We start from the raw sequence: 25,735 nt of genomic DNA, 5'->3' as shown, positions 1-25,735 counted from the left end.
TTTGAGGCTGACGTCGATTGTTTCCAAACATTATGTTGGATTTTGCGTGCTTATAAATGTACTACAAATGCGTGTGTCCTACATTTAAACAATATATTTTCATACATATCAATCAGCAAGTCTGTATCATTTTAAATATCTGGTCTTTGACGTGGTTACATGCGAACTTGTTTGTATGAACGACACATTGGTTTTATTTTGGCGATTAGCAAAGAAACGGAAGTATCATGGTTCTCTACTGGTATTTTTACTGACTTCCTGTTGCAGTCGCGAAGAACCACCACCACCAAAATGGCGAAGATCGCCAAAACACACGACGGTAAAATGTTTTACCAAATGAACTATTCGCAGTAGTTTTCGGAGAACCAGCAACTGTATATTACGATAAATTCCCTGTTTTGAGTAATCATGTGTTTTTAGTATTTAAATATTCATGATTCATGTGTTGAAAACGAGACAAGCAACGGGCCGGAATACGACGCAACGCGGTCACATTTAGATAATGGCGCTGGTTGCTGTCTTGTTAGCATGTTAGCCCTAACACTCTCCACATCTTTTAACGCTCGTTGTTACACTGTAAATCCCTCGACATTAAGGAATCAAATCGTTTTATTTGTCCCGAGTCTTTTAAAACGAAACATCATTTAGTTATTTTCTGTCGTTAAATGCTAACGTTAGCATTAAGGCTAACACCAATTTCGACAGTGAATGCCACACGTTCTTTCAATTTTATACACAGTGACTATAGCAAAGTTGCTGTGTGGTACCACAGTTTCTTGTATAGCGTTTCATTTATTTATCTTGTCTAGATATTGAAGCCCAGATCCTGGAGATCCAGGGGATGAAGGCCACTCTGGTGGAGGAAGGAGACGAGAAGGGAGTCGGCCTCGTTTCAACTGGGTTTTATGACCAGGAGATCTATGGAGGAAGCGACAGCCGTTTTACCGGCTATGTCACTTCCATCGCTGCCAACGAACAGGAAGACGTAAGATGTTTCCCCCTCAAGATGTGTATACACAAATATGTTTCTATGTAGTTGCCAGGTGGCTGGTTGGTTGTCATGCTGCTAATCGCATTTCCCAGTGCTGTGGTGTTTTCATGTTCTACTCATTGTCTGTTAGCAGAGTTGTGCTGTATTGGCACTCTGTGTTTAAACTTAAGTCTCTCCCCCCCCCCCCCAGGACGATGAAGAGGATACGGCGACGAGTTTGCTGGGACAGAAAAAGCAAGGGTACCATGCTCCAGTGGCCATTCTCAATGCCATTCCTCAGTCAGATGAACAAGTACGTGATAACTAACTTTAGCATAGGTTAGTGATAGATTATAGCACATTTCGACTTTGAAACCCAAAGTCGGGTTATGTCGCAGCGGCAGGAACTTAACTGAGACGCCACTCATCTTATTTTTGCCGAGTCCGGGGCACATTTTGCACAGAGGTTTTGGATTTGTACAACCTTGGTTGCGTGTCTATTATGTATCACAGTGTCATATTAGTCTATAAGTATAAAATAATTGTTTTTGTTATATGATGACTTTTGTGATGGCTGGTTAGCACATCTGCCTCACAGTTCTGTGGACCGGGGTTCAAAACCCGGCCCCGCCTCTGTGAAGTTTGCATGTTCTGCCAGTGCCCAGGTGGGTTTTCTCCGGGCACTCCGGTTTCCTCCCACATCCCAAAGACGTGTGGTAGGTTGATTGGAGACTCTAAATTGCCTGTAGGTGTGAATGTGAGTGCGAATGGTTGTTTGTTTTGAGATTGGCTGGCGACCGGTTCAGGATGTACCCCGCCTCCCGCTCGAAGATAGCTGGGATAGGCTCCAGCAGCCTGTGACCCTAGTGAGGAGAAGCGGTAAAGAAAATGGATGGATATTAAACATAAATACTCATGCTCCATTTTCTTTTACAGTATGATCCATTTGCGGAGCATCGTCCACAGAAGATCGCGGAGCGGGAGGACGAGTACAAAGCTCGGCGCATGCAGATGATCATCTCGCCGGAGCGCCTCGACCCCTTTGCAGATGGTAAATTTGCCTTTTTTTCCAGCCTGTTATGAAACGGTCCTTTTTTAATATTCCCTTATTGCCTTTTCATGTTTTTTTTGTTTTTTTTTATCACCATGTGTGATAGGTGTTCAACCCTTCGACCACAATGCAGTTGCTTGCCTCCCAGACTCTATGCCTTCCCTGTGGTCAATCCTTTGTTGTTGTCTTTTGTCTTTCTGAAATCCAATCATTTTGGACATCTTATTTCAAGTTTTGGCGGGGATTAGGATGCTTGGCTTGCAAAAAAAAAAAAAAAAGAAAGCTAAACAATTTATGGGATTACCATGCTTTTGAGTGGGAGAGGTGGTTAGGTGTTTGAATACCAGAATTTGATAAATCTCCTAACAAACGTGGGTAGCATAAGGGTTGTGTGTGAGTCGAAGGGTTAACAATCCTGTGCGACTGCCAGGCAAAATTTTACATTATGTAATGTGCAACAAGCTATGAAGTTTAGCTAACGTGGTAATTCACCTGACGAGCGCTCAGCCATGCTGGGCACAGTAGCTGATAGACCGCTATTCAAGAAGAGGGAGCAGTCTATAGGTTTATACAGTCTCTATAGAAAATAGCATTGATTAGTTTTGTGCCAAAATTAGGCTTTAGTTTTAATGGTTTTACCTAGAGGTGTCCCGATCCGATCTCAAAGATCGGAAATCGGTCCAATGTCAGCAAAAAAAAAAAAAAAAAAAAGTAGCGGATCGGACTGGATCTAAAAGCTCCTATTTTACCAGTTATCCAAGCAGTCAACTTCATGTTTGACTCCAGCAGTTCTATCCAGCAGCGCCTGGATGGCATGCAGTTCTCACGTGATCACAACAACCGGTTGCTAAGGTGCTAACATAGTAGCAAGGAGAAAGAGTGAACATTGCTTTCTTAGTTGTTTTCTGACACTCCCGTTGAAGTTCAGCATAACACTTAACACACAAGAGAGTACACTTATTGAATGTTAAATTACATCAGACTTAGTGTCTTTGTTTTTATTCACAAAAATCACTATCTCAAAGCTAACACAAGGAATGAAAAACACAATTGACGAGCTCACAAAAATTAGCATTGAGTTTGCGGCACTTATAATGAATATTGGTACACACGCGCTGTATAAACATACAAACAGACAATATAACAATACTCTGGCATATGTTCTTCAAACTATAACAATATTAAATCTTCCATTTTCTTTATTACTGCGAGTGTGTATCTCATCGCATGTTTCACACTGCCCCTCAGAGGCCAAGACGTGCACAGCAGGAACAGCGATTGTCAATAAAACTAAAGCCCAGTTACGTCAAGAAGTTCAAAAGTGTATTGCCGTAGATGTGGGGAAAGCAAATGCTCTTCCCACCATAAAGTGCCAGTAAAAAAAAGAAGAAAAAAAACTTCATTGACCTTTTAATGTTGTTTTGGACTTTAAAACAGTTATTTATTTGAGATTTTTTTTGTTTTCTAATTTATTTTTTATTTAATCTATTCAAATGTAGAATAGGCATATGTTTAGGTTAAGCAGTGGTCATGTTCAAAATGTAATATATATTTTTGTTAGTGGTTTTATTGAAGTTATATTTCAGGATTTCCTAAAATAAATGTTTTAATTTAATTGTAGTATATTCTTAATTTTAAAGTCACTATGTAACCCATTGTTTAATAATAGATGTCAGTTTTTCCTCATACTTACTGTTGCTGATAATTATTCTCTGCGTAATATCACTTCAAGCATTTTAATTAAAAATTAAGTAGGTATGATTATTGCTGATATTGGATCAGTCCGATATCGGTATCAGACAAAATTCAAGGCTGCAATTTCGGTATCGAATGTGAAGTGAAAAATTTTGATCGGGGCATCCCTAGTTTTACCACGACCAATAGCGTCCTAGGTCATTCTAAACGTATGACAGTTCACTGTAAGTAGCCACTAGGGGTGGGTATTTAACACATTTTCCATGATCAACTAAGGGGAAATTAACAAACATTTTCAATTTTTACATTAATTTTTGGTGGCTGAAAATGCTTGGGTATCAAGGGAAATGTTTTTCAACAGAGTTATCACATTTCCTCATATAATGTCTGTGGGGGTGTTTATTTGGTCAAATGCAAATTTACATAGGTCAAGTCAAACATAATGTAAAAGTAAATAAATTGCAATAATTCGAGGCAGAATGGGCTTCTGCGTAGCTCCCTGGACCATGAACATAAATGCACATAGCATTGTGGAGCGACCAGATGTTTTGTAAGATAATCAACACTGCGCACAGAACTTATTTACTACATGCGGTTGTTAATTTCAGGCTGTTTATATGCCTTTGTAAGTGCTGTTGTGTTTGTAAGCAACAGAGTTCAAATGGGCTCAATAGTTAACTATTAGTTTTTTTTCGCAAGGGCATACAGGGTGTATATTGGTCTGAAGTGGCTCTCTCACCGGGCGACTGCAGTGACTCCAGTGATTTTGACTCAATTGCTTCTAGATGAATCGGCCATCAGTTCCACACAATCAATAGAATATTTAAATTAATTGACTTGCAATCAATATGCCCATCCCTAGTAGCGACATACAAGGATAAACTAAGTGCTTTTCAACCACAATTACATGTTTGACAAAGTGAGTTTCACAGTTTTAAATAACGTTAGCATTAATAATACTGTTAGGGTGAGGCTTATTAGGAGCCTGCATGTAGAAGAGAGAGCAAAATGGAGCTCTATGTACAAACGTTGTTGTTTTAAAAATATATTTTTATTTTACAAAGCTCTCTGTAAAATAGAAATATGTTCTCAAGCAAATTGTGTGCAGCCATACCACAGGCCCATACTAACTGTCCTTAATTTCTCTCCTACAGCAGTACTGCTTTGCCAGTCCTGTACTGCACTCTGTTAAGGGCGCAGCAACTCATCCTGTGTAGGTTATGGGGACACAGAGAGAACTGTGCACTTGTCAGTTTTGGTTAGGGTCCACTTGCTCCTAGCTGTTGATCACAGCTGAAGCTAGTCTTGATTCCCAAAAAGACAATTCACTTTTTATTTTTTTTATTTTTATTTTTTTATTTTTTTACAGCCTGCTTGAACTATTTGTCTTGATGATAATATTTCACTTGCTACCTTTTTTTTTTCTTTCAAAAAGGAAGTCAAGATGAAATTTTAGCTGTATAGATAATTAAGTCAAGTAAACGTGGCCCTGACAGTTATATCTGAAGGTTGGACCTAATTTTTAATACAAATTTAAGACGAGCTTCAAAATCAAGTCTTTATTTTTTTATCCACTTTTTTTTGTCCCCAAGAAGATACTTTTTCTTTTTTATTTCTCAATTTTTTTGAGTGTCACAAATCAATGCAAAACAGGTGGTATACTGTTGTGTGTGAGTTCAAACCCTTTTCCAAAGTGTTACTAATGGTAAATAGAAATTTTCTAGGCTGCTTTTCTGCCGGTTGAAGTCTGACTGCAGAAGGACCCATGGCACTGAAAGTGTACGTATTCTGAAGAGCGCGCAGCCCAGGACCCCCTCTGCATCAGTGTTGGCTATATCCACTTAAAAGAAAACACTACAAACTTAAGCTCTGCTCTCCATGTATCTGCTTGTATTTTCTTATGATTCTATGTAAGAGAGGGTAAATGTATATTTCAGTGTAACTCAATATGATATTCTGTGATTTCAGTTTTTAAAAACAGGAACATAATTTGTAAAGAGAGTCAGGGTTAGCTGGCTGTGTTTGTGCTTGGTGTGAATATAAGTGGGTCCTGAGAGTGTGCACTAATGAATGTCCTTTGTCCTTGTTGGTGCTCTTTCGCGCAGGAGGCAAAACTCCGGACCCCAAGCTGCAGGTCAGGTCGTATATGGACGTCATGAGAGAGCAGAACCTGTCCAAGGAAGAGGTACGAAAAAGAAAACATTGGCTAAGACAGTGTTGCTTTTATTGTGTTAGCTAACGTTTGTCTTTGTGTGTGCAGAGAGAGATTCGTCTGCAGCTCGCAGAAAAGGCCAAGTCAGGCGACCTGAAAGCTGTCAATGGCTCCGCTGCCAGCCAAGCTGCCGCCGCCGCCGCCGCCGCTGCTGCTGCTGCAAAACGCAAGCGCCGCTGGGACCAGACAGCTGACCAAACTCCTACCAATTCTACTCCCAAAAAGATGTCCAGCTGGGACCAGGCTGATGCCTCGGTTGAGGTGCTTTTACCCACACAAAGTTGATTATTGGGAATCTCCTGAAAGTCACATTATCCATGTGTTTGATGCGTTAAAGACCCCAGGACACACGCCGGCGCACACACCTTCAAACAGCCGATGGGACGAGACCCCCGGCCGGCCCAAAGGCAGTGAGACCCCGGGGGCCACACCTAGCTCACGCATGTGGGACCCCACACCCAGCCACACGCCAGCTGGCGCGGCCACGCCAGGCAGGGACACACCAGGTCACGCCACACCCGGCCACGGCGGAGCCACGGGAAGCGTCCGGAAGAACCGCTGGGATGAAACGCCAAAGACCGAAAGGGAGACCCCGGGACACGGCAGCGGCTGGGCCGAAACCCCACGTACAGACAGGGGGGATGAGTCTGTAGGGGAGACCCCCACTCCAGGAGCCAGCAAGAGGAAATCTCGCTGGGATGAAACACCCGCGAGCCAGATGGGCTCCTCAACACCACTTCTGACCCCTGGGAAGACACCAATTGGAACCCCCGCCATGAACATGGCCACCCCAACACCCAGTAAGGAAGCGTTGCTTTCTGAATGTCTATTATCTTGGTTTCCACTCTTTTGGAGGTAATGTGAATTATTTAAGCTTATGAAGCCTCTTTCACACAAAACTGCAGCATTACAGCCATTAGAGCCAATAAGTGGTCTTTCCCTTTCACACAAAACCCAGCAAAGGTGAAATATTTCCATAGTTGTGGGTGTTATACAGTTCACGCAGTGGCATGGTATCCTCTAATTAGCTAAATTTGTAATGTCGGCGTCTGGTGTTACATGTAAAGACCTTGTCGGACAGCAACAATTTCTTTTAACACAATTGGCCAGAAGAATTGGTTGTTGAACTTGACACCGTTGTCGTGGCATTACAGGTCACCTAATGAGCATGACTCCAGAGCAGCTGCAGGCCTGGAGGTGGGAACGGGAAATTGACGAGAGGAACCGGCCTCTCACAGATGACGAGCTTGACGCCATGTTTCCGGAAGGATACAAGGTCTGTACACCATTTTGTTATGTACACCATGCTATTGCTATGGCATTTTCCAATTGAACACAATATTGACTATTTGCCCTTTCATGCAGGTGTTGCCTCCACCAGCTGGCTACGTGCCTATCCGAACACCAGCCCGTAAGCTCTCAGCAACGCCTACTCCCATTGGCGGCATGACTGGCTTCCACATGCAAGTGGAGGACCGCACCACCAAACAGATGAATGACCAACCCTCTGGAAACCTCCCGTTCCTCAAACCTGATGACATCCAGTATTTTGACAAACTGCTGGTTAGAACCACATCACATGGACATAACATGTAATCTCCCACTTCAGCCTGTCTGATAATTAAACATGTCTGAATGTCTGTTTATCAGGTTGAGGTGGATGAGTCCACGTTGAGCCCAGAAGAACAGAAAGAAAGAAAGATAATGAAGCTGCTGTTGAAGATTAAAAATGGAACTCCACCTATGAGGAAGGTTGGTACCTGTCACTTTCATCACTTCACTTTTTATTTATATATATATATTTTTAAGTGCTTTTGCTGTACAGTCTCCTCCAAAGTCCATCACACTCCATTCTGTGATGGTTGTCTTTTTGGTGTCTTTTTGTGTGACATCGCCAAGAAAATCTGGAAGGAAAAAAACATTTTCAAATTAGAGTAAAACCGTATAACTTGATTATTTCTCAACATATCTCCTTGATGCTTTCAATTCAATTTCTACTAGGGGAACCCCTGCTCTGATTGGCTGACAAGTATCAGTAGAAAATATCCACCATTAAGCTCCTACCTGCGGAAATTCCAAGTGGACGCATCAAAATTACCGTGACGTTTCAAACGGCGTCACTTACCCTAAAAACTAAAATTGAATAGCAGAAATTCAGTTTCATTTGTGAGAAGAGCAGTGTGGGCAGTAAAATAGGTCATGTACCTAACTAATCGTTTTTGTCATGAATTAATTTCTTATGGAGCATTTAGAGGGGTTTGAAGTTATCTTTTTTGGGGGGGGGGCTGGATTCCACAAAGATGGCAGCCACTTGTCACATTCCTATTCACATTTGAGGCATATTCTTAAGAAAACTCTGAACTCAACGGGTATCTTGTACTGTGTTTACAAATGCCGCCTGTTCCTCTTTTGCTTCCTCTCACCTCTTGAATCCCAAGGACAAGCTTCTAAAATCATAAAGGAAGTGACCTCTTTGTACATGTGGCAACAGTCTGATTTTTGCTAAATACTGCTGCTTTCAGTGGAGATCCCAGTGTATGGACCACCATGCTCTGCTGGGAGCAGCAGACAATAATTGTCATTCGTGGAGAAAGAATGCTGTCATCTCCTGACATAAACCGTCGTCTGATCCTCTCTCCCGCTCTGTCGCAGGCGGCCCTGCGTCAGATCACAGACAAAGCTCGTGAGTTCGGAGCAGGACCCTTGTTCAACCAGATCCTACCACTGCTCATGTCCCCCACCCTGGAGGACCAAGAGCGCCACCTGCTGGTGAAAGTCATCGACCGTATTCTCTACAAACTGGATGACCTTGTTCGACCCTACGTACACAAGGTAGCACCAACCCCCCCAATCTTCTCAAGTCCCATACCCAGTGACTTAGATGAGCTAAAGTGATTAACTGTCTGTTTTTGTGTCAAGATACTTGTGGTGATCGAGCCCCTGCTAATTGATGAGGACTACTACGCCAGAGTAGAAGGCAGAGAGATCATTTCCAACTTAGCAAAGGTAAAGTGGAACGTATTTTTGCACCATTCTCTGGCTCCTGCGAACCATTCTCGCCTGTTTGACCTGTCAGTGGTCAGATCAGGGCTAGTTGTTCGCGAGATCAATACCAGCACGAGAGCTAGCAGACCTTACTTTTATGCATCATCTGTTCTCACCCTGCACCCGCTGGTTACAATCAAGCTGACACAGATGCATGGTTACTTCTTTATGGAAACATGCTAATGGGTCTAAAATTTATTTGTATGTGTATGTTAGCCTTTGACAGAATCATTTTAATAAAGCTGTTGGTGTGCAACTGGTGGAGATGCTCCCTAGTTTGTTCTCAGTCCTTTTGTTTCACAAAGAGGAACGAAATTGGTGCATGCGAGCTGTAATAGATTTGACTTTGACACAGAACCCAGCAAAAACGGTGAATTGTTGCAACGGTGTGCATCTGCCCATCCAAACCAGCTTTTTCCTTTGTTGCTTTTCTGTATCAAACGTATTGGGAGGTTGACCTCGCCCTGTGGAATTTCCTCGCACATGGGGTAATATCAGAAGCGACGACTGTGTGGTGGGGAATAGAGAAAAGACAGGACTGGGGTGTGAAGTTAAAATGGAGTGATTTCTTCTGTCCCTTTTTATTGAAAGTGATTGTCAAGGATTTATATACGCTGCGATGCTAGTTTGAACATGCACACAGACTGACTTTGTTGGGCTTACAGAGACTTGACTTTGTTCCCCACCCCAATTCTTTGTTTCTATGGAATGGCACCATTTCAAAATGGAAAATGGCTTCTTTTCCAGGCAGTGCAGGGCTTACAGCTACTATTCCTTTTCCATAATTTGCTTTCTTCATGCTCCCAATAGGCAGACAGTACTTATGGTTAAAGGTCTGTGAAAAAAGTTTTTTTTAACAAAGATCCTGAACCCCCCACCCCCCTTGACTGCATTACCTCTTGTGAAATCCCAGGCGGCTGGCTTGGCAACCATGATCTCCACCATGCGTCCCGACATCGACAACATGGACGAGTACGTGAGAAACACCACCGCCAGGGCCTTTGCCGTGGTTGCGTCTGCCCTTGGCATCCCCTCCCTGCTGCCCTTCCTCAAAGCCGTGTGTAAAAGCAAGAAGTCATGGCAGGCCCGCCACACGGGTATCAAGATTGTACAGCAGATTGCCATCCTCATGGGCTGCGCCATCCTGCCTCACCTGCGCAGCTTGGTTGAGATCATTGAGCACGGTGAGTGAGATGATTAGCGTAATAACAGTACCCACCAGCACATTTTTATTTTTTACTGACAAATTCTGTGGCTGTGGTGGTGCAGGTCTGGTTGATGAGCAGCAGAAGGTGAGGACCATCAGCGCCCTGGCCATTGCCGCTCTGGCTGAAGCTGCTACACCCTATGGTATCGAATCATTTGACTCAGTGCTCAAGCCTCTCTGGAAGGGTATCAGACAGCACAGAGGAAAAGTGAGTAAATGGAGACGACACATTACATAGTCACAGTTATATTTTTTATATAAGTGTCAATACACAGCGTGAAGTGTGAATGTGGCTGCAGTGTGAATTTTTGCTTGCTATAGCATCTCCTCTTTGGGGCTGTCGCTGTCAGTAGAGGGAAGATCAATGGCCACTAATGGTGCACAGGCAGCAATAGACAACACGCCACTGAATAACAAGTAAATGTGAGTGAGTTAGAATTTAATTGTGGTTGCCTTATACTTTTGATGCCAGGGTTTGGCTGCCTTCCTCAAAGCTATTGGCTACCTGATCCCTCTGATGGATGCTGAGTACGCTAACTACTACACCCGAGAGGTGATGCTAATCCTCATCCGAGAGTTCCAGTCCCCTGATGAAGAGATGAAAAAAATCGTTCTCAAGGTAAGAAGGAAGAGTCATATAAACATTTTGGTCTGAAATGTGTGCGACTCATTCTCGCCTGTTCTACCTGTGCGTGGTTGACTCAGGGCTAGTAGTTCGCAAGAAGAACTCCCAACATGAGAAATAGCAGAGCTGACATTTGTCCTCTCTGTTCTCACCTGCAACCCGTTGGGGACATGCAAAGGTTTTACCAACCTTTTCCCTGTCCAACTAGCACCTCTGCCTCGTCTTGTAGGTGGTTAAGCAGTGCTGTGGCACCGATGGTGTGGAGGCCAACTATATCAAGACTGAGATCCTGCCCCCCTTCTTCAAGCACTTTTGGCAGCACAGGATGGCTTTGGACCGACGTAACTATAGACAGGTTGGTGCTCACATAGAAGCCATCATGTCGTACTCAATCCACGTACCGCACCGAGTTTGTGTTTCCGCATGCTTTAGTTCAGATTAGTAAGTAACCATTTGTCCTCTAGTTACTGTGTCTGTCCTGCAGTGGATAATCATTTACATGCTAATATGTAATGATATCTTATGCCATAACCTACAAAGGTTAGGACATTTTGTGTTTTAGCCGTTTGGTATACAGTATACCCTTTTTTTCCTGCAATTATAGTGGAAGGTGCTGTTTATGTACCCAACTGCAGATGAGGATAGGCCCCTATTTGCACAAATGCATTTTTGGAATAATATTAAACAATGTATAACTGATGGCAGCACAGTGACTCAGTTGGTTATCACATCTATTTCTCACTGCTGAATTTTGGGCTTTGGGCTTCCATTGTGGTGTTTAGATGTTCTCCTTGTGTTCACTTGGGTATTCTCTAGGGCTGCATCTATCGAATATTTTAGTATTTGAGTATCCTACTAAAACATTTATCTAATAGAGTATTCGGATAAATATAGTTTTGCTTGGTTAAAGACCAATAAACAATTGTTTTATTTCTTAAATTCAGCAGCAGCATGTGAACTATCTTTTAATCTTTGGCCATGTCCAAACAGGTCCCTCTGCTGGTCACTTTTAATATTAGTGTATTCCCTTCCAGCATGGCAGCAGACCCTGCGATGTGACTATTGCACACACGTACAATACACATTCATACACAATGCTCAACCAAATATCGTGCAACCCAAGTGAGGATAAGCATTATAGAAAATGGATGGATGGATGCATGGCTGTGACAGTAATGCAGCACAACGATAAGAGCGGAGGCAGACGGAGTGGAACAAATAATCATTAAATAAAACTTTAGTGTACCTCCTATAATTGCGGGGGTTAAGGACCAAGCCTTGCTACGAATAGCGTAAATCCACGAATCGAAGACCTCCCCAAAAGAGGTTTGTAATTGCATAAAGATGCTTCAAGACGGCGGAAGACCACTTAAAATGGAGATGATCAGAAAGCATCAACACCATGCTTTAGAAAGGTACACATTCCTGAATGGATGTAATGTAAACAACTGCATTCAGTAGTTTAACCACCACCAAAAAAAAAATCTGCCAATTCACAAGAGCCAAACCTTGAATATGCAGGCGTTCACTGTATCTACTAATAACTAGCTTTCTAATGCTCAATCTAACTTAAGTTTTGCTCTCAATACAGTTGGTGGACACCACAGTAGAGCTGGCCAACAAGGTGGGAGCCGCAGAAATCATCTCTCGCATCGTTGATGACCTGAAAGACGAGGCAGAGCAGTACCGTAAAATGGTGATGGAGACCATCGAGAAAATTATGGGCAACCTGGGCGCTGCCGATATCGACCACAAACTGGAGGAGCAGTTGATTGACGGCATCCTGTACGCCTTCCAGGAGCAGACCACAGAGGTACGTGCGACAACAGTGTAAAATCTACTGACACTTAGATGCAACTCTACTCACGGAATCAAATTTCCTTGGCAGGATTCTGTGATGCTGAACGGCTTCGGCACGGTGGTGAACGCCCTCGGCAAGCGCGTTAAGCCCTACTTGCCTCAGATCTGCGGTACAGTGCTGTGGCGTCTCAACAACAAGTCGGCCAAAGTGCGTCAGCAGGCCGCCGACCTCATCTCCCGTACTGCCGTGGTCATGAAGACATGCCAGGAGGTATGTTTAAAAGCCCCATGGAAATTGTGTGGATGTCCCAAAAAATAATTTGACATTGTTTTTGTCTGCATCTACAGGAGAAGCTGATGGGTCACTTGGGTGTGGTGCTGTACGAATACCTAGGAGAAGAATACCCTGAAGTGCTGGGTAGCATCCTGGGAGCACTGAAGGCCATTGTAAATGTTATTGGTAGGTCACCCCAAGTTGGCCTCAGTGACTCACTGAGTCCTTTTAAAAAGACTAGGGTTGGGCATTGTTTGAATTTGAGCGAATCCGATTCCAGTCCCTTATTTCACTTCCAAACGATTCTCTATTCTGATTCTTTATGGGCCTGGCTCAAAAAAGTTTGCATGGTTTAAATAAAGGGTGTCCAAATTATGAACATCCATTTTCTTAGCAGCCCGCAGCAAAGACTGAAATGAACATTTGACTCGAGGTTCTTTTATAACCAGTATCAATATCAAACCTATGAACTAAAAGGCAATGTGTGTGGAAATAACCCAATTGACTTAATAATCATTAATAACTGTTTCAGCTAAAAGTTAAATATAGCATTGTTACAATAGTTATTTGGGACTGTTTCGTCACGTCAAATGGTTTGTGTGTTTTAACGTGACCTCCTGTAGCCTTTTATTTTGAAGGGTACACACCGGAACTCAGCATTTTGGCATGAAAAGTAACTTCACACGGCACCGGTGTGTATTTTAAATTTTTTTTAATGGATGGAACCAAATGCTATAAAATCCTGATTCATTTCGCTTACCCACCGATGTGGCACAAGATTAGTGTTTGTGATACTGTGAGACAACGTTTGTGAATTTTGTCCGAATTCATTGTGATGTAAAGTTGCTACGGTTAAGTTTTAGCCCAATGTTAAGCTTTTTTTTTGTTTTTTGTTATCGGTGCTTACGTTGGTTTGTAGACTAAAATAAATGCTAAAAACCATCAGTACAAAAGTGCAACCAACCGTTTACCTTGTTAACTGTCTCAATGTTGGCATAGACATATATTGTTGTCTCACTCAACCAATTGACTGAGAGTTGACTTCACCGAAGCGCCGCGCGGTGTAGGCTGAGGCTCAGAGCGCGTCAGACACTACACATCATGAAAGCCTCCTTTGCACAATATAATCTTATTCCAAGTGTTGCACTGAGGCAACTGGTCATTCATTTTAACAACGCTAAGACACACTTTTATTCGCCACCGCCGCCGTTGGGCACAAGCACGTCTTCGTGCGTGTTCTTCTTCGTTGGTTTTCGCCACTTCTTCGTGGTGGAAGGACTGTAGGCATCAAAACTGGGAACCGAAATTTTTCAAATTTAAACAGTTCCGGGAGAACCGGAACGTTTGTCCCGGTTCCAATCGGTTCTTGATTCTCGATGCCCAACCCTAAAAAAGCCATGGCTATGATCTTCTCCCTTCCCCTCATTTGTTGAACCCATGTACAAAAGTCTGAACTGTTTATGCTCTCTGCGCAGGTATGCACAAGATGACTCCCCCCATCAAAGATTTGCTCCCTCGTTTGACTCCCATCTTAAAGAACAGACACGAGAAAGTGCAGGAGAATTGCATCGATCTGGTGGGCAGGATAGCGGACAGGTTAGCATTCTATACACCAAAATTAATTTCACTGCTATTGACGGCTGTTGAATTCAAATATCTATGTTGGCATGGAGGACTCGCAGTGAATGAGTTAAAGATCCCCCACCCTCAAACTGGTTGTATATCTTCCTTTTTTTTCTATTTTTTTCAAGGGGTGCTGAGTACGTGTCAGCCAGAGAGTGGATGAGGATTTGTTTTGAGTTGCTGGAACTTCTCAAGGCTCACAAAAAGGCCATCCGCAGAGCCACTGTCAACACATTTGGCTACATTGCCAAGGCAATTGGGTGAGTGCCTTCAAGTGTTGTAATGATTACTTTCACTATGTCCACACTTAAACTTTCAAAAAAACATTAAGGGAAATGCATTCACAACAGGTGGTAATAAGACACTTGAGCAGGCAGCCCTTTTCGCCAAACGATTACTGTAGAAAGTAATTTCTTGAAAAGGCACAAAAGTGATACAGTGAAGCCCTGTTTTTCAAGGGAATACATTTTAGGCCCACCTGCAATAGGTGAAAATATATGCTATAGAAAGCATGCAAAAACATCCACCCATCCATTTTCTACACCGCTTATCCTCACTAGGGTCGCGGGTGTGCTGGAGCCTATCCCAGCTAACTGCAGGCAGGAGGCGGGGTACACCCTGAACTGGTTGCCAGCCAATCACAGGGCACATTTAAACAAACAACCATTCGCACTCGCACTCCTACCTATGGGCAATTTAGAGTCTTCAGTTAACCTACCATGCAGGTTTTTGAGATGTGGGTGGAAACTGGAGTACCCGCAGTAAACCCACGCAGGCACAGGGAGGACATGCAAACTCCACACAGGCGAGGCCGGATTTGAACCTCGGTCCTCAGAACTGTGAGACGGATGTGCTAACCAGTCTCTACTGTGCCGCCCCATGCAAAAACATATCCCTCTCACACGCTTTAAACACGTTTTCTCTAATACACTTTCTAAAACACAGTCAATGTATTGAAACAAAAAAATTGACGACTAACGACTGGTTAGCACATCTGCCTCACAGTTCTGAGGGCCGGGGTTCAAATCCCGGCCCTGCCTGTGTGGAGTTTGCATGTTCTCCACGTGCCGGCGTGTTTTTTTTTCCGCGCACTCTGGTTTCCTCCCACATCCCAAAAACATGCATGGTAGGTTGATTGAAGACTCTAAATTTCCCGTAGGTGTGAATGTGTGCGCGAATGGTTGTTTATATGTGCCCTGCGATTGGCTGGCGACCAGTTCAGAGTGTACCCCGCCTCTCGCCCGAAGATAGATGGGATAGGTTCCAGCATGCCCGCGAGCGACCCTTGTGAGGATTAAGCGGTACAGAAAATGGATGGATGGATATTGTAGAGGTATAACAATTTATTAATCAACAACTATATCAATAATCAAATTAGTCAATACAGTAGACCTTGTTTAACTGAAAATTGTTCCAATCCTCAGAATTACAGCCTCTTAACACTAAATATTAACAATTACCTTTTATAATAATAAAGCAGACTTATCTTTTTCATAAAAATAAGACATTTGAAAAATGTCTTGTTTTACTTAGGAAAATAATCAACATCTTTGTCTATTTTCTGAAATGTTACGGACCACACCAATAAGAGAATCCTAATCAATTTGAAATAATGTCCTGTTTTGAATAATGGGTTGGAAATGTCAAACATTTTTTAGACGTCAGTAATGCCGAAGATATGGAGTTCCATTGTCTGTTCTTATGTTGAGAGGATACGGAAATAAAGCTCTCAATACAATGGCCGCGTAACTCTGTACTTAAAAAGCATATCCAAGAGTTTTATCTTCTCCTGAATGTTCAGGATCTTCCTCTGGCGCACAGGTACTCACATATACACATGAATATGTGAAGATATATTCTAAGTTAACTTTCTACATCTTTTTTTGTCTAATCTTATGACTTGACATACTGTATGATCATTTAATTCACTAATTGTGTTGCCATCCTCCCCCTTCCCAGCCCACATGACGTCTTGGCTACCTTGCTCAACAACTTGAAGGTGCAGGAGCGTCAGAACCGCGTCTGCACCACGGTGGCCATCGCCATCGTGGCCGAGACGTGTTCACCCTTTACTGTCCTGCCTGCGCTCATGAACGAGTACCGCGTGCCTGAGCTCAACGTGCAGAATGGTGTGCTCAAGTCACTGTCATTCCTTTTTGAGTACATTGGCGAGATGGGCAAAGACTACATCTATGCAGTCACGCCCCTCCTGGAGGACGCGCTGATGGACAGGTGACTTGATAATGTGGGGTGAATTAAAGCTTTGTTACTGTACACGTGTAACCTTAACCCTTACAATACTGTAAGGCTCAAACCAAACCAGGTTTGATATTTGACAGCAATAGAAATACCCAAAATCTCATTCTTCACCTTGAAATTTGACAACTTTTCTTAAAGTGAAATACACAAAAAGGTAAACATTTCTAAAAATGTGTAAACTGGGCCTGTTCTGGCCCAATTTGACCTGTCTACTGAAATGGATATTAGATTTACAGTGTCTCTTAAGTCAAGGAACATGGTAGTGCAATAGTGAAATCTTGAAACTGTACATGCCATAAATTTGTGCATTTTTTTAATTGGAGAGAAGCAGCAGTGTTTAAGCGAAACCTTGAAAAAATCCAGAGAGCTTTCTGTTATCAATACATTTGCACGGGTTATCGCAGAAACATGCACCATTTTGTCTTTGAAGGGTCCTGGGGGAATCACGAAATAATAAAACTGCATAGTAATGATCAGATAGGCTAAACATCATTTGGTAATACATGTATAAAAAAAAAAAAACACGGTTCCCTTTTCGTTGAAACATTTAGATTAATCATCTATTTACAGTAGTATTTTCGGACAGCTATTAATATATTTTGTAGGGGTGGCCTACAAAATGATCTTTGAGATCAGAAACCTGTCCGATGTCAGCAAAAAAAAAATAAATCGGACTGGATCCCAAATCTCCGATTTCACCACTCTTATACTAGGCCATTCCATGTTTGGCTCCAGCACTTTTATCCAGCAGCGCCCGGATGGCATGCAGAGCCCATGTGATCACAACAGGCCGCTAAGGTGCTAACATGCAAGGAGTAAGAGTGAATGTTGCTTGCTTAGTTGTTTGTTGAGACTCCAGTTGAAGTTCACTGTAAAACAAAACAGACATGACATAAAATAATTGAATAGACAATACATCAGACTTACAGTGGTGTGAAAGTGTTTGTCCGTCACACTTAAAGGTTTCTAATCATCAAACAAATTTATAGATTAGTCAAAGACAAGTAAACACAAAAAGTAGTTTTCAAATGTTTTTTATTATTAAGGGAGAAAAATATCCAAACCTACATGGTTCTGTGTGGGGAAAAAAGTGATTGACCCCGAATTCATGGTTCCATTTTATCACAGCAAGTTGTCCAGGTCCCGAAGTAGCAAAACAGCCCAAGACCATCACACCATAACCACCATATTTTTCTCTTGGTATGATGATCTCTTTCTGAAATTTGGCGTTACTTTGACGCCAGATGTAATGGGACACACACTTTCCAAAAAGTTCTTTTCTTGTCAGACCACAGAGTATTTTCCCAAAAGTGTAAGGGATCATTAAGATGTCTTCTGGCAAAATTGAGACAAGCCTTAATGTTCTTTTTGCTCAGCAGTGGTTTTCGTCTTGGAACTTTGCCATGTAGGCCATTTTTGCCCAGTCTATTTGTTATGGTAGAGTCATGAAAACTGACCTTAACTGAGGCAAGTGAGGCCTACAGTTCTTTGGATGATGATTATTTTTTATTTTTTTTATTTTTTTGACCATGGAGGAGTCGTCACTGTCCTCTTGGGGGAATTTTGGTCGGCCGGTCACTTACTTAATGTGACCCAGTTAGTTACCAATGAGTTAGTTTGTCTCATACCTAGTTTTGCTGATTATTCTTCTCTTTTTGAGTAATATTATTTTATCAAGCTGTTTCTAATATTCCATACTACAAACTAAGTAAATTATGTATGATTATTGCTGAAATTGGATCGGACCGTTATCGGTCGAAACTCAAGGCTGCAAAATCTGTATCTGATCAGAAGTGAAAAAGTTGTATCGTGACATCCCTAATAATTGGAAAAGGTTATGTTCATAAATTGATTTCATGAGGATATTCTCGGCCAAGGTCAAACTTGAACATATTGTGTGCTTGGGCACTATGATGGTTTGTAAGGGTTACCTGTGTTGTGTGTTCTTACAGAGATCTAGTCCACAGGCAAACTGCCAGTGCCGTGGTCCAGCACATGTCCCTGGGTGTTTACGGTTTTGGCTGTGAGGACTCCCTCAACCACTTGCTCAACTACGTGTGGCCCAACGTGTTTGAGACGTCGCCTCACGTCATCCAGGCTGTCATGGGCGCACTGGAGGGCCTGAGGGTGGCCATCGGTCCCTGCCGCATGCTGCAGTACTGCTTACAGGTAAACCCCTTGACATTTAGCAAGTATGGGGTCTTAATGGCCCATATTCACTAACAAGTTGATTGTGTATTTTTTGCACAAGAAAATGAAACTCGCAGTCATTTCCAATAATATGTCTTGGAGTAATTGGTAAATCACCAATTGCCTTTTGAACGGCTCTTTTTCATTGCCAAAGTTGACACCCCCCATGTCTTGGTGTGACGTCAGAGGCAGAAGTGGAGATCAAATTTATTGCATAGCCGGTGTGTAAAAAGGAATGTACTATACAATAAAGTGGTAGTATTAACTCATATTTTATATATCGTAGCTGTCGGGCGCAATCCCCCACCTCCAAAATGCCAATTTCTCTGGAAAAAACACGACAGTCTACTTGTTTCCAAACACCACTTTGTTCAAATTGGTATTATGTTACTGCTATCATATACTCTTGCACTCTTACATGAACAACACCTGCTACTGAAAATGTTTTAATTTAGTAGGGTGTCATTCATTAAAATGGTACAAACACAGTAGGCGAGTGCCACATCCTTGCAAGCCTCATGACCTCAAGCAATCATATATGTGGATTAATGTCCCAAAACTGTCACTGATTGGCAACATTTACATGGACTTTTCTACTCATGGCAGCTTCAACATCTGAAAATATAAGAAGGATTGGCCCATTATTTGGAATTTTATGGATGTTAAGGATTTTCCTCTCTACTATATGCGCTCACCACACAGAAAATGTTGATTAATGTCGGAAAACTATAAACAGTCATCACCAAAAGTAAGTGGACATCTCTACTGATGCCCCCTTTCACCTCTGAAAATATCACAACGATAGCCCTAATATTAGGGATTTTATGGATTTTACGCATGTTCCATATTCTCAAGTTATAGTCTATGGAGAGGAAAACACTTACTGTACATAAAATCAAAAGTATCGGGCTGATCGCCCGATGCCACTTAGCGTAGCATATTACCACATCGTACGTTTGAAATTTTGGTCAATGTGTCCTGGAATTCAATTTAGTTCTCGCAGCTAGCAAGCTGCCTTCTCTGTTCAATAATTTAACAGTACTTACTGTACATATTTTTTTTAATTTATAACAGTAATTATTATTATGAATAAGGAAAGAGTTGTCTATTTGTTGGCTGTATCAAATGTTGTTGTTCATGATATAGAATAATTAATTTCTTGTTTAATGAATAGGTTTGGGCATCGTTTGAATTTGAGCGATTCTGTTCCTTTTCAATCCTGGTTCCAAATGATTCTCGATTCCGATTCTTTTCGGGTGCTGGGTCAAAAAAGTTTGCATGGTTTAAATAAAGGGTGTCCAAATTCTGAACATCCATTTTCTTAGCGGCCCGCAGCATAGACTAAAATTAACATTTGACTCAAGGTTCTTTATAACCACTATCAATGTCAAATCTATGAACTAAAAGGCAATGTGTGTGGAACTAACCCAATTGACTATTTCAGCTAAAAGTTAAATATAGCATTGTCAAAATCATAATTTGGGACTGTTTTATCACGTCAAATGGTTTATAGGTGCAAGTTTTAACTTGACTTCCTGTTTTAAACATTTAGCCTTTTATTTTGAAGGATATGCACCAGAACTCAGCATTCGCACAAAAAGTAACTTCACACGGCACCGGTGGTCAATTTATTTATTTCTAATGGATGGAACATAATGCTATAAAGCGTTGATTCCTTTCCTTACCCACCGATGAGGCACAAGGTTAGTGTTTGTGATATTGGAAATTTTGTCCAAATTCATTGTCATGTAAAGTTGCTACAGTAAACTTTTAGCTCAATGTTAAGCTTTTTTTCTGTCATCGGCTCTTACGTTGGTTTAAAGACTAAAATAAACACTAAAACCCATCAGTGCAAAAGTGCAACCAACCGTTTACCTTGTTAGCTGCCTCAATGTTTGCATAGATGTATTTTATTGTTTCACTCACCCAATTGAGTGAGAGTTGACTTCACTGATGCTCCGCGCGGTGTAGGCTGAGGCTCGGAGCACGTCAGATGGTACACATCTTGAAAGCCTCCTTTGCACAATATAATCTTATTCCAAGTGTTGCACTGAGGCCACTGGTCATCAATTTTAACAGTTAAGACACACTTTTTTTGTTCGCCGCCGGCATTGGGCACAAGCAGGTCTTCCTGCAAGTTCTTCTCCATTGTTTTTTTTCCCCCCACTTCTTTGTTGGTTGTTACCACTTCGGGGCCGGCGGTCTAGGCATCGAAACTGGGAACCGACATTTTTTAATTTGAAACGATTCCGGGAGAATTGGAATGTTAGTCCTGGTTCCAATCGGTTCTCGATGCCGAACCCTATTAATTAGACTTTACACCGATCTGATCAGTATCGGCCAATAATTAGCATTTTACGCTGATCGACTTTGTCATAATTCGCCGTTCCGATCAATGGCGTCTTTGATCAGCTCCGCAAAAGACATTTACTCCGCGTTGCCATCGTGTACCGTATATTTGAATCCAAAAGCTAATTTATTTTTCGCCTTGTCGCATGTCTTTTGACGTACTAAGGTAAATATCTGACAGCCAATAGTTATTTAAAAAAAAAAAAAAAAAAAAAAAAAAACATGTCGGCGTTGTGGGACAGACAACACGTGATACCTATATCAGACTACAAGTCAAATTTGGGCTTTCATGATTGCACTATGTCAGACTACTGCAATAAAATCTTGTATTCCGGTACCACCACATACTGTCTTTTACGATCACTGGGCTTTATCTTGTCCACTCAAAACGCGACCGGATACATGCGTTACCATGGTGACGACATCAACACATGTATTATGTTATTATGTATTAACAAAATGGGGGGAAACGTGTGGTGGTGTTCACTGGTGCTCGGGAGAGGACTTTCATTTAAGGATTGCTTTGAGGTATGTTCACATACTTTCAATAAGATATGGCTTGCAAGCAGGCAACAAACATGTAGCATAGCAAGCTAATGCTAGCACTAACGGTTGTACGTAAACATGCCGCCGTTATGCCGAGTCATGCTCGAAATTTTCAGTGTGTGTGAAGTAATTTAATTACAATAAAGTAATTCAATTAGAGTAAGTTAGAACCCATTCTGTGCTGTCATGTAATGTTGGTTTGACTTGACTGATTAGAATACATGACCTGACTAGAGCAGCGATTTCCAACCTTTATGGCGCGAAGGCACATATTTTACAATTGGAAAATCTCACGGGGCACCAACAAACAAAAATGTCACAAAAACTAGATACACAAAAATTACTGTGTGTACTTCCTGCCTTCTAATAGAAGAGCATTTATTTGTCCTGTCTGTCACTATGCCTCACTGGCATAAATAGAGGAACAAAGACATTATTTCTTGTAAATGCAAAATCTTTTGAGCAGTTAAGCAAAATTTTATAACTTCCCACAGCACACCTGACGATCGCTCATGGCACACTAATGTGCCACGGCGCACTGGTTGGGAATCACTGGACTAGAGATACTCAGTATACAGTACACAAGTATATACAGTAAATTAACAAGTCATTTAAATAGACACATTGCTCCATCTTGTGATCGAATCGGTGATCGCTTATTAGTTTTTTTAAACCTGTTGAACGGTGATTGGGCCCAAAAATCCTGACCGTGTAAAGTCTACTATTAATGAATCATGCTGATGATAAATGGTATGGTTAAGGCTTCATTAAGGCCCAACTTCAAAAGCTTAAAATGGCATTGATGTCCAGTGCAGTAACGTGAAGCTTTTATTTTGAAGTTCACCCTCTCAGCACATCAACGAAGAGGCAGCATGTCACAGTAAGACACTATTAACTCATTCACTGCCAGCCGTTTGCTGAGCAGGGAACTTTAGATTGCCAGGCATTTTTGAGCAATTTCACTTTTTTTTTTTTTTCTTTTAATTTTTTTTCCAAGCCCCACATATTGTGTACTCAAATATAGGCTACTTTCAGCCAAATCTTTCTGGAGGGAAAAAACTGAGAAAACAGCCTTTTTGCGAAAGCAGACAAATCAAGCAGAAAAATGAATTTAACACCAATATTTTTCTTCTTTTACTGAAAATCTCAAATATCGGAACATAAAACAACACTGAGAAAGTACTTTTGACTGAAAAATAATTTATTTACAACTATATAAAGAATTTACATTAGACAAAATTGCATGAACAAATGGGGCTCCCACACTTGCACTTTTTTCCTCCAAATTCTCCTCTACTGTTGGCTCAATAGTCCAGTTTTTTATTACCTTGCGCATAAAATCTAGCAAAGTTTTATCCACATCTGGATTTTATTCTTCTGTGGTAGTGAATGGGATCTTGTGTGGTTGTCATTCTTCTTGAAACCAGTCCCTACTTCTGCTCGAAGCACAACCTGTACATAACTATTACTAGAAACATACATTGTTGAAATTGCTGTCATGGGACGTGAATAAAAAAACACAAAAAAAAAAGAAGCTTTCAATTAACCTTTTTTGTCTGCACTGCGTACTGGAATGGGACTCGAACGTCTGCTGGGTGCATAACCTGTAAGAATTAAAAAAATACGATTACTAGAGAATACTTTTTATTGATGTTTTACAAGGGCTAAAAAAAATCTTCAAATTCGCCGTTTTAAACTCAAAATAGGCCGTTTACATTAATCGTATAGATCCTATGCGTTTTTCGTGGGGGGTGGGTCGCTGTCATCATAGGCTGTTTCGTACTCCTTGAACGCTGGCAGCTAGCGGGAACGGTACTTTTACTGTTACAATGATCTAAATGTTGCTCGCTAATTTATTTATCAATTATTGCTTATCAACTATTTCGTGCGCGAGACTACGACTTCAACTTCCACATTGGGCCCTATTTGCGTCAAATATTATATAAGCGCTAGTGACGTTTAAGTCTAATTCACCAATCAAACGACAAAAGAAAGTCACATGACCTCGCACAACGTCTTCTATTGGGCTTCCCAGACATGGGTATTAACACTAGATAAGCCAGCCGGGCTGATCGTTGTCTAAATGGCAACCATTTTGGGAAGATCGTCATTACCATGAAGGCAACATCGCGATTCTCGTGTTTACATTTAGATGAACAAAAACAACACCTTTCATGTATTGTAGTATTTGTCTGGCACTGTATGCCCAAATGTGGATATTTCAGCTCACTTATAACTTGAGAAAACACTGCAGTAAATTGCAGATGTTTTTTTTTCTTTTTGTTATTCACTCAGTACTTGAGTAATTATTTCACTGTACTTTTTACTCTTACTCAAGTGTTTTTTTGGAAGACTACTTTTTACTTTTACTGGAGTCACATTACTATTAATATATATTATTATCAATATATATTTATATATATATATTTATATTTATATACACACACACACACACACATTTATACACAGCCCCAAAACCATCACAGATGCTGGCTTTTGAACTTTGTGTCCATAACAGTCGGCATGGTTCTTTGCCTCGGAGGACACGACGTCCACAATTTCCAAAAAGAATTTGAAATGTGGACTTTTTTGCCACCTGTCCCAGCTTTTTTGGAACGTGTTGCAGCCATAAAATTCTTAGTTAATGATTATTTGCTAAAAACAATCAAGTTTATCAGTTTGAACATTAAATATCTTGTCTTTGTAGTGTATTCAATTAAATATAGGGCAATGTTTAACACAACGTCCCAACTTCATTGGAATTGGGGTTGTATAATTATCAAATTCCGTGGTCCTCATATTCTTAATGACCTTTTAGATCATTGCTGACAAGAAAAATCAAGCCTCCTGTCCTGTGTTTTCAGGGTCTGTTCCACCCGGCACGGAAGGTGCGCGACGTCTACTGGAAGATTTACAATTCCATCTACATTGGCTCACAGGATGCCCTCATCGCCCACTATCCTCAAGTGTACAATGACGAGAAGAACATGTACACCCGCTACGAGCTGGACTACGTCTTGTAAATACTCCCTCGTTTCCCACCTTTTTTGTTGTTTGTTTTGGTTGTCCAAAGTCAGCCGCTGTTTTCCTTGAGGCTCCCACTCGCAGTGGAAACTGAGCATTAAAGTAGGTGAAATCCAGCAAAGAACAATTAGTCTCTACGTGCTCCAATAAACTCCTCCCCTATTTTTCTCCATTAATGTTGAAAAGAGTTGATTGATCCTTGGAGTTGTTTTAAATATTTGGATATTTCGTATGTATCGATAGACATTCGGCTTGGCTGTTCCCTCTCCTCACCTTTTTCCATTTCAGATCTCTGTTCTTATGATTAGATTGTTTTTATTTAACCAAATAAAAGGTTTGCGTACACTTGTTTGCACATGCTTCTCCAAAATATGTTCATGAAAGAAAATGAGCACTCTTAAAAAAATGCCTATAATAGAAATTTGTTGCAGAGTGCACTGTTAGGATCATGAAACATTTCCTTCCCAAATGGGACAACAAGACATGTTTACTCCAAGTTCATGGTGCTTAGCCACAACAATCTGATGAAGATGAGCAATAGGGGCTCTGCGGGTGACCTTCCTCAGGTATGCTGTCATCGCTCACAAGCCACGCTCTCAAAAGCCTGTTTCAGGTCAGAATTAATGTTTTGTATTTAACAAAATCCCCATTCCTTTCAAAACTTTCAGAAACCTCTTTTCACGCAGTTTCTGCAAGGAGTGTCAGAACTGTAGCAGAGGACATGGCATTGAATATCCTGAACACAAAAGAGTGAGGGCGGAATATGGAGATTGCTTATTTAATCTATTTATGACAGCATCCGATGTGATGTATGAGATGGTTGCCTCAGAGTGACAAATTGAGAAATAGGGTGTCAAAACACCCC

The 25,735-nt window shown here is 41.5% G+C and overlaps 1 protein-coding gene across 4 annotated transcripts; it reads left to right on the top strand.

Annotated features, from left to right (window-relative positions):
• The first annotated feature begins 159 nt into the window (after positions 1-159).
• Positions 160-25,215, top strand: sf3b1 (splicing factor 3b, subunit 1). 4 transcript variants are annotated; one of them, XM_061792976.1, is made up of 24 exons: positions 161-319; positions 810-985; positions 1,182-1,283; positions 1,907-2,021; positions 5,822-5,901; positions 5,977-6,189; positions 6,266-6,728; positions 7,083-7,204; positions 7,294-7,491; positions 7,579-7,680; positions 8,581-8,760; positions 8,848-8,934; positions 9,887-10,157; positions 10,243-10,388; positions 10,653-10,799; positions 11,035-11,160; positions 12,397-12,618; positions 12,694-12,876; positions 12,954-13,065; positions 14,355-14,475; positions 14,631-14,762; positions 16,462-16,734; positions 18,714-18,930; positions 24,711-25,215. In XM_061792976.1, the coding sequence occupies exons 1-24, from the start codon at positions 292-294 to the stop codon at positions 24,867-24,869; spliced, it is 3,975 nt and encodes a 1,324-aa protein (XP_061648960.1). In that variant the 5' UTR covers positions 161-291; the 3' UTR covers positions 24,870-25,215. The 4 variants fall into 4 exon arrangements, with proteins under 4 accessions (XP_061648963.1, XP_061648962.1, XP_061648960.1 ...); XM_061792977.1 differs by lacking the exons at positions 161-319; positions 810-985; positions 1,182-1,283; positions 1,907-2,021 and adding an exon at positions 4,916-5,495; XM_061792979.1 differs by lacking the exons at positions 5,977-6,189; positions 6,266-6,728; positions 7,083-7,204; ... (14 more) ...; positions 18,714-18,930; positions 24,711-25,215 and having other exon boundaries at positions 160-319; positions 4,871-5,848.
• The last annotated feature ends 520 nt before the right edge of the window (positions 25,216-25,735 follow it).

The sequence above is a fragment of the Phyllopteryx taeniolatus genome, chromosome 12 (assembly GCF_024500385.1).
Source record: "Phyllopteryx taeniolatus isolate TA_2022b chromosome 12, UOR_Ptae_1.2, whole genome shotgun sequence".
NCBI classification, from domain to species: Eukaryota; Metazoa; Chordata; class Actinopteri; order Syngnathiformes; family Syngnathidae; genus Phyllopteryx; species Phyllopteryx taeniolatus.
This window is presented reverse-complemented; position numbering and strand designations above follow the sequence as displayed.

What these genes read in the sequence shown, in the direction of transcription:
- sf3b1 (XM_061792976.1), top strand. Translation starts at nt 292, where the DNA reads ATGGCGAAGATCGCCAAAACACACGACG. An exon ending in CTGCCAACGAACAGGAAGAC is followed by an intron (nt 986 to 1,181) that starts GTAAGATGTTTC and finishes CCCCCCCCCCAG; the next exon opens with GACGATGAAGAGGATACGGC. An exon ending in ACCGACGTAACTATAGACAG is followed by an intron (nt 11,161 to 12,396) that starts GTTGGTGCTCAC and finishes CTCTCAATACAG; the next exon opens with TTGGTGGACACCACAGTAGA.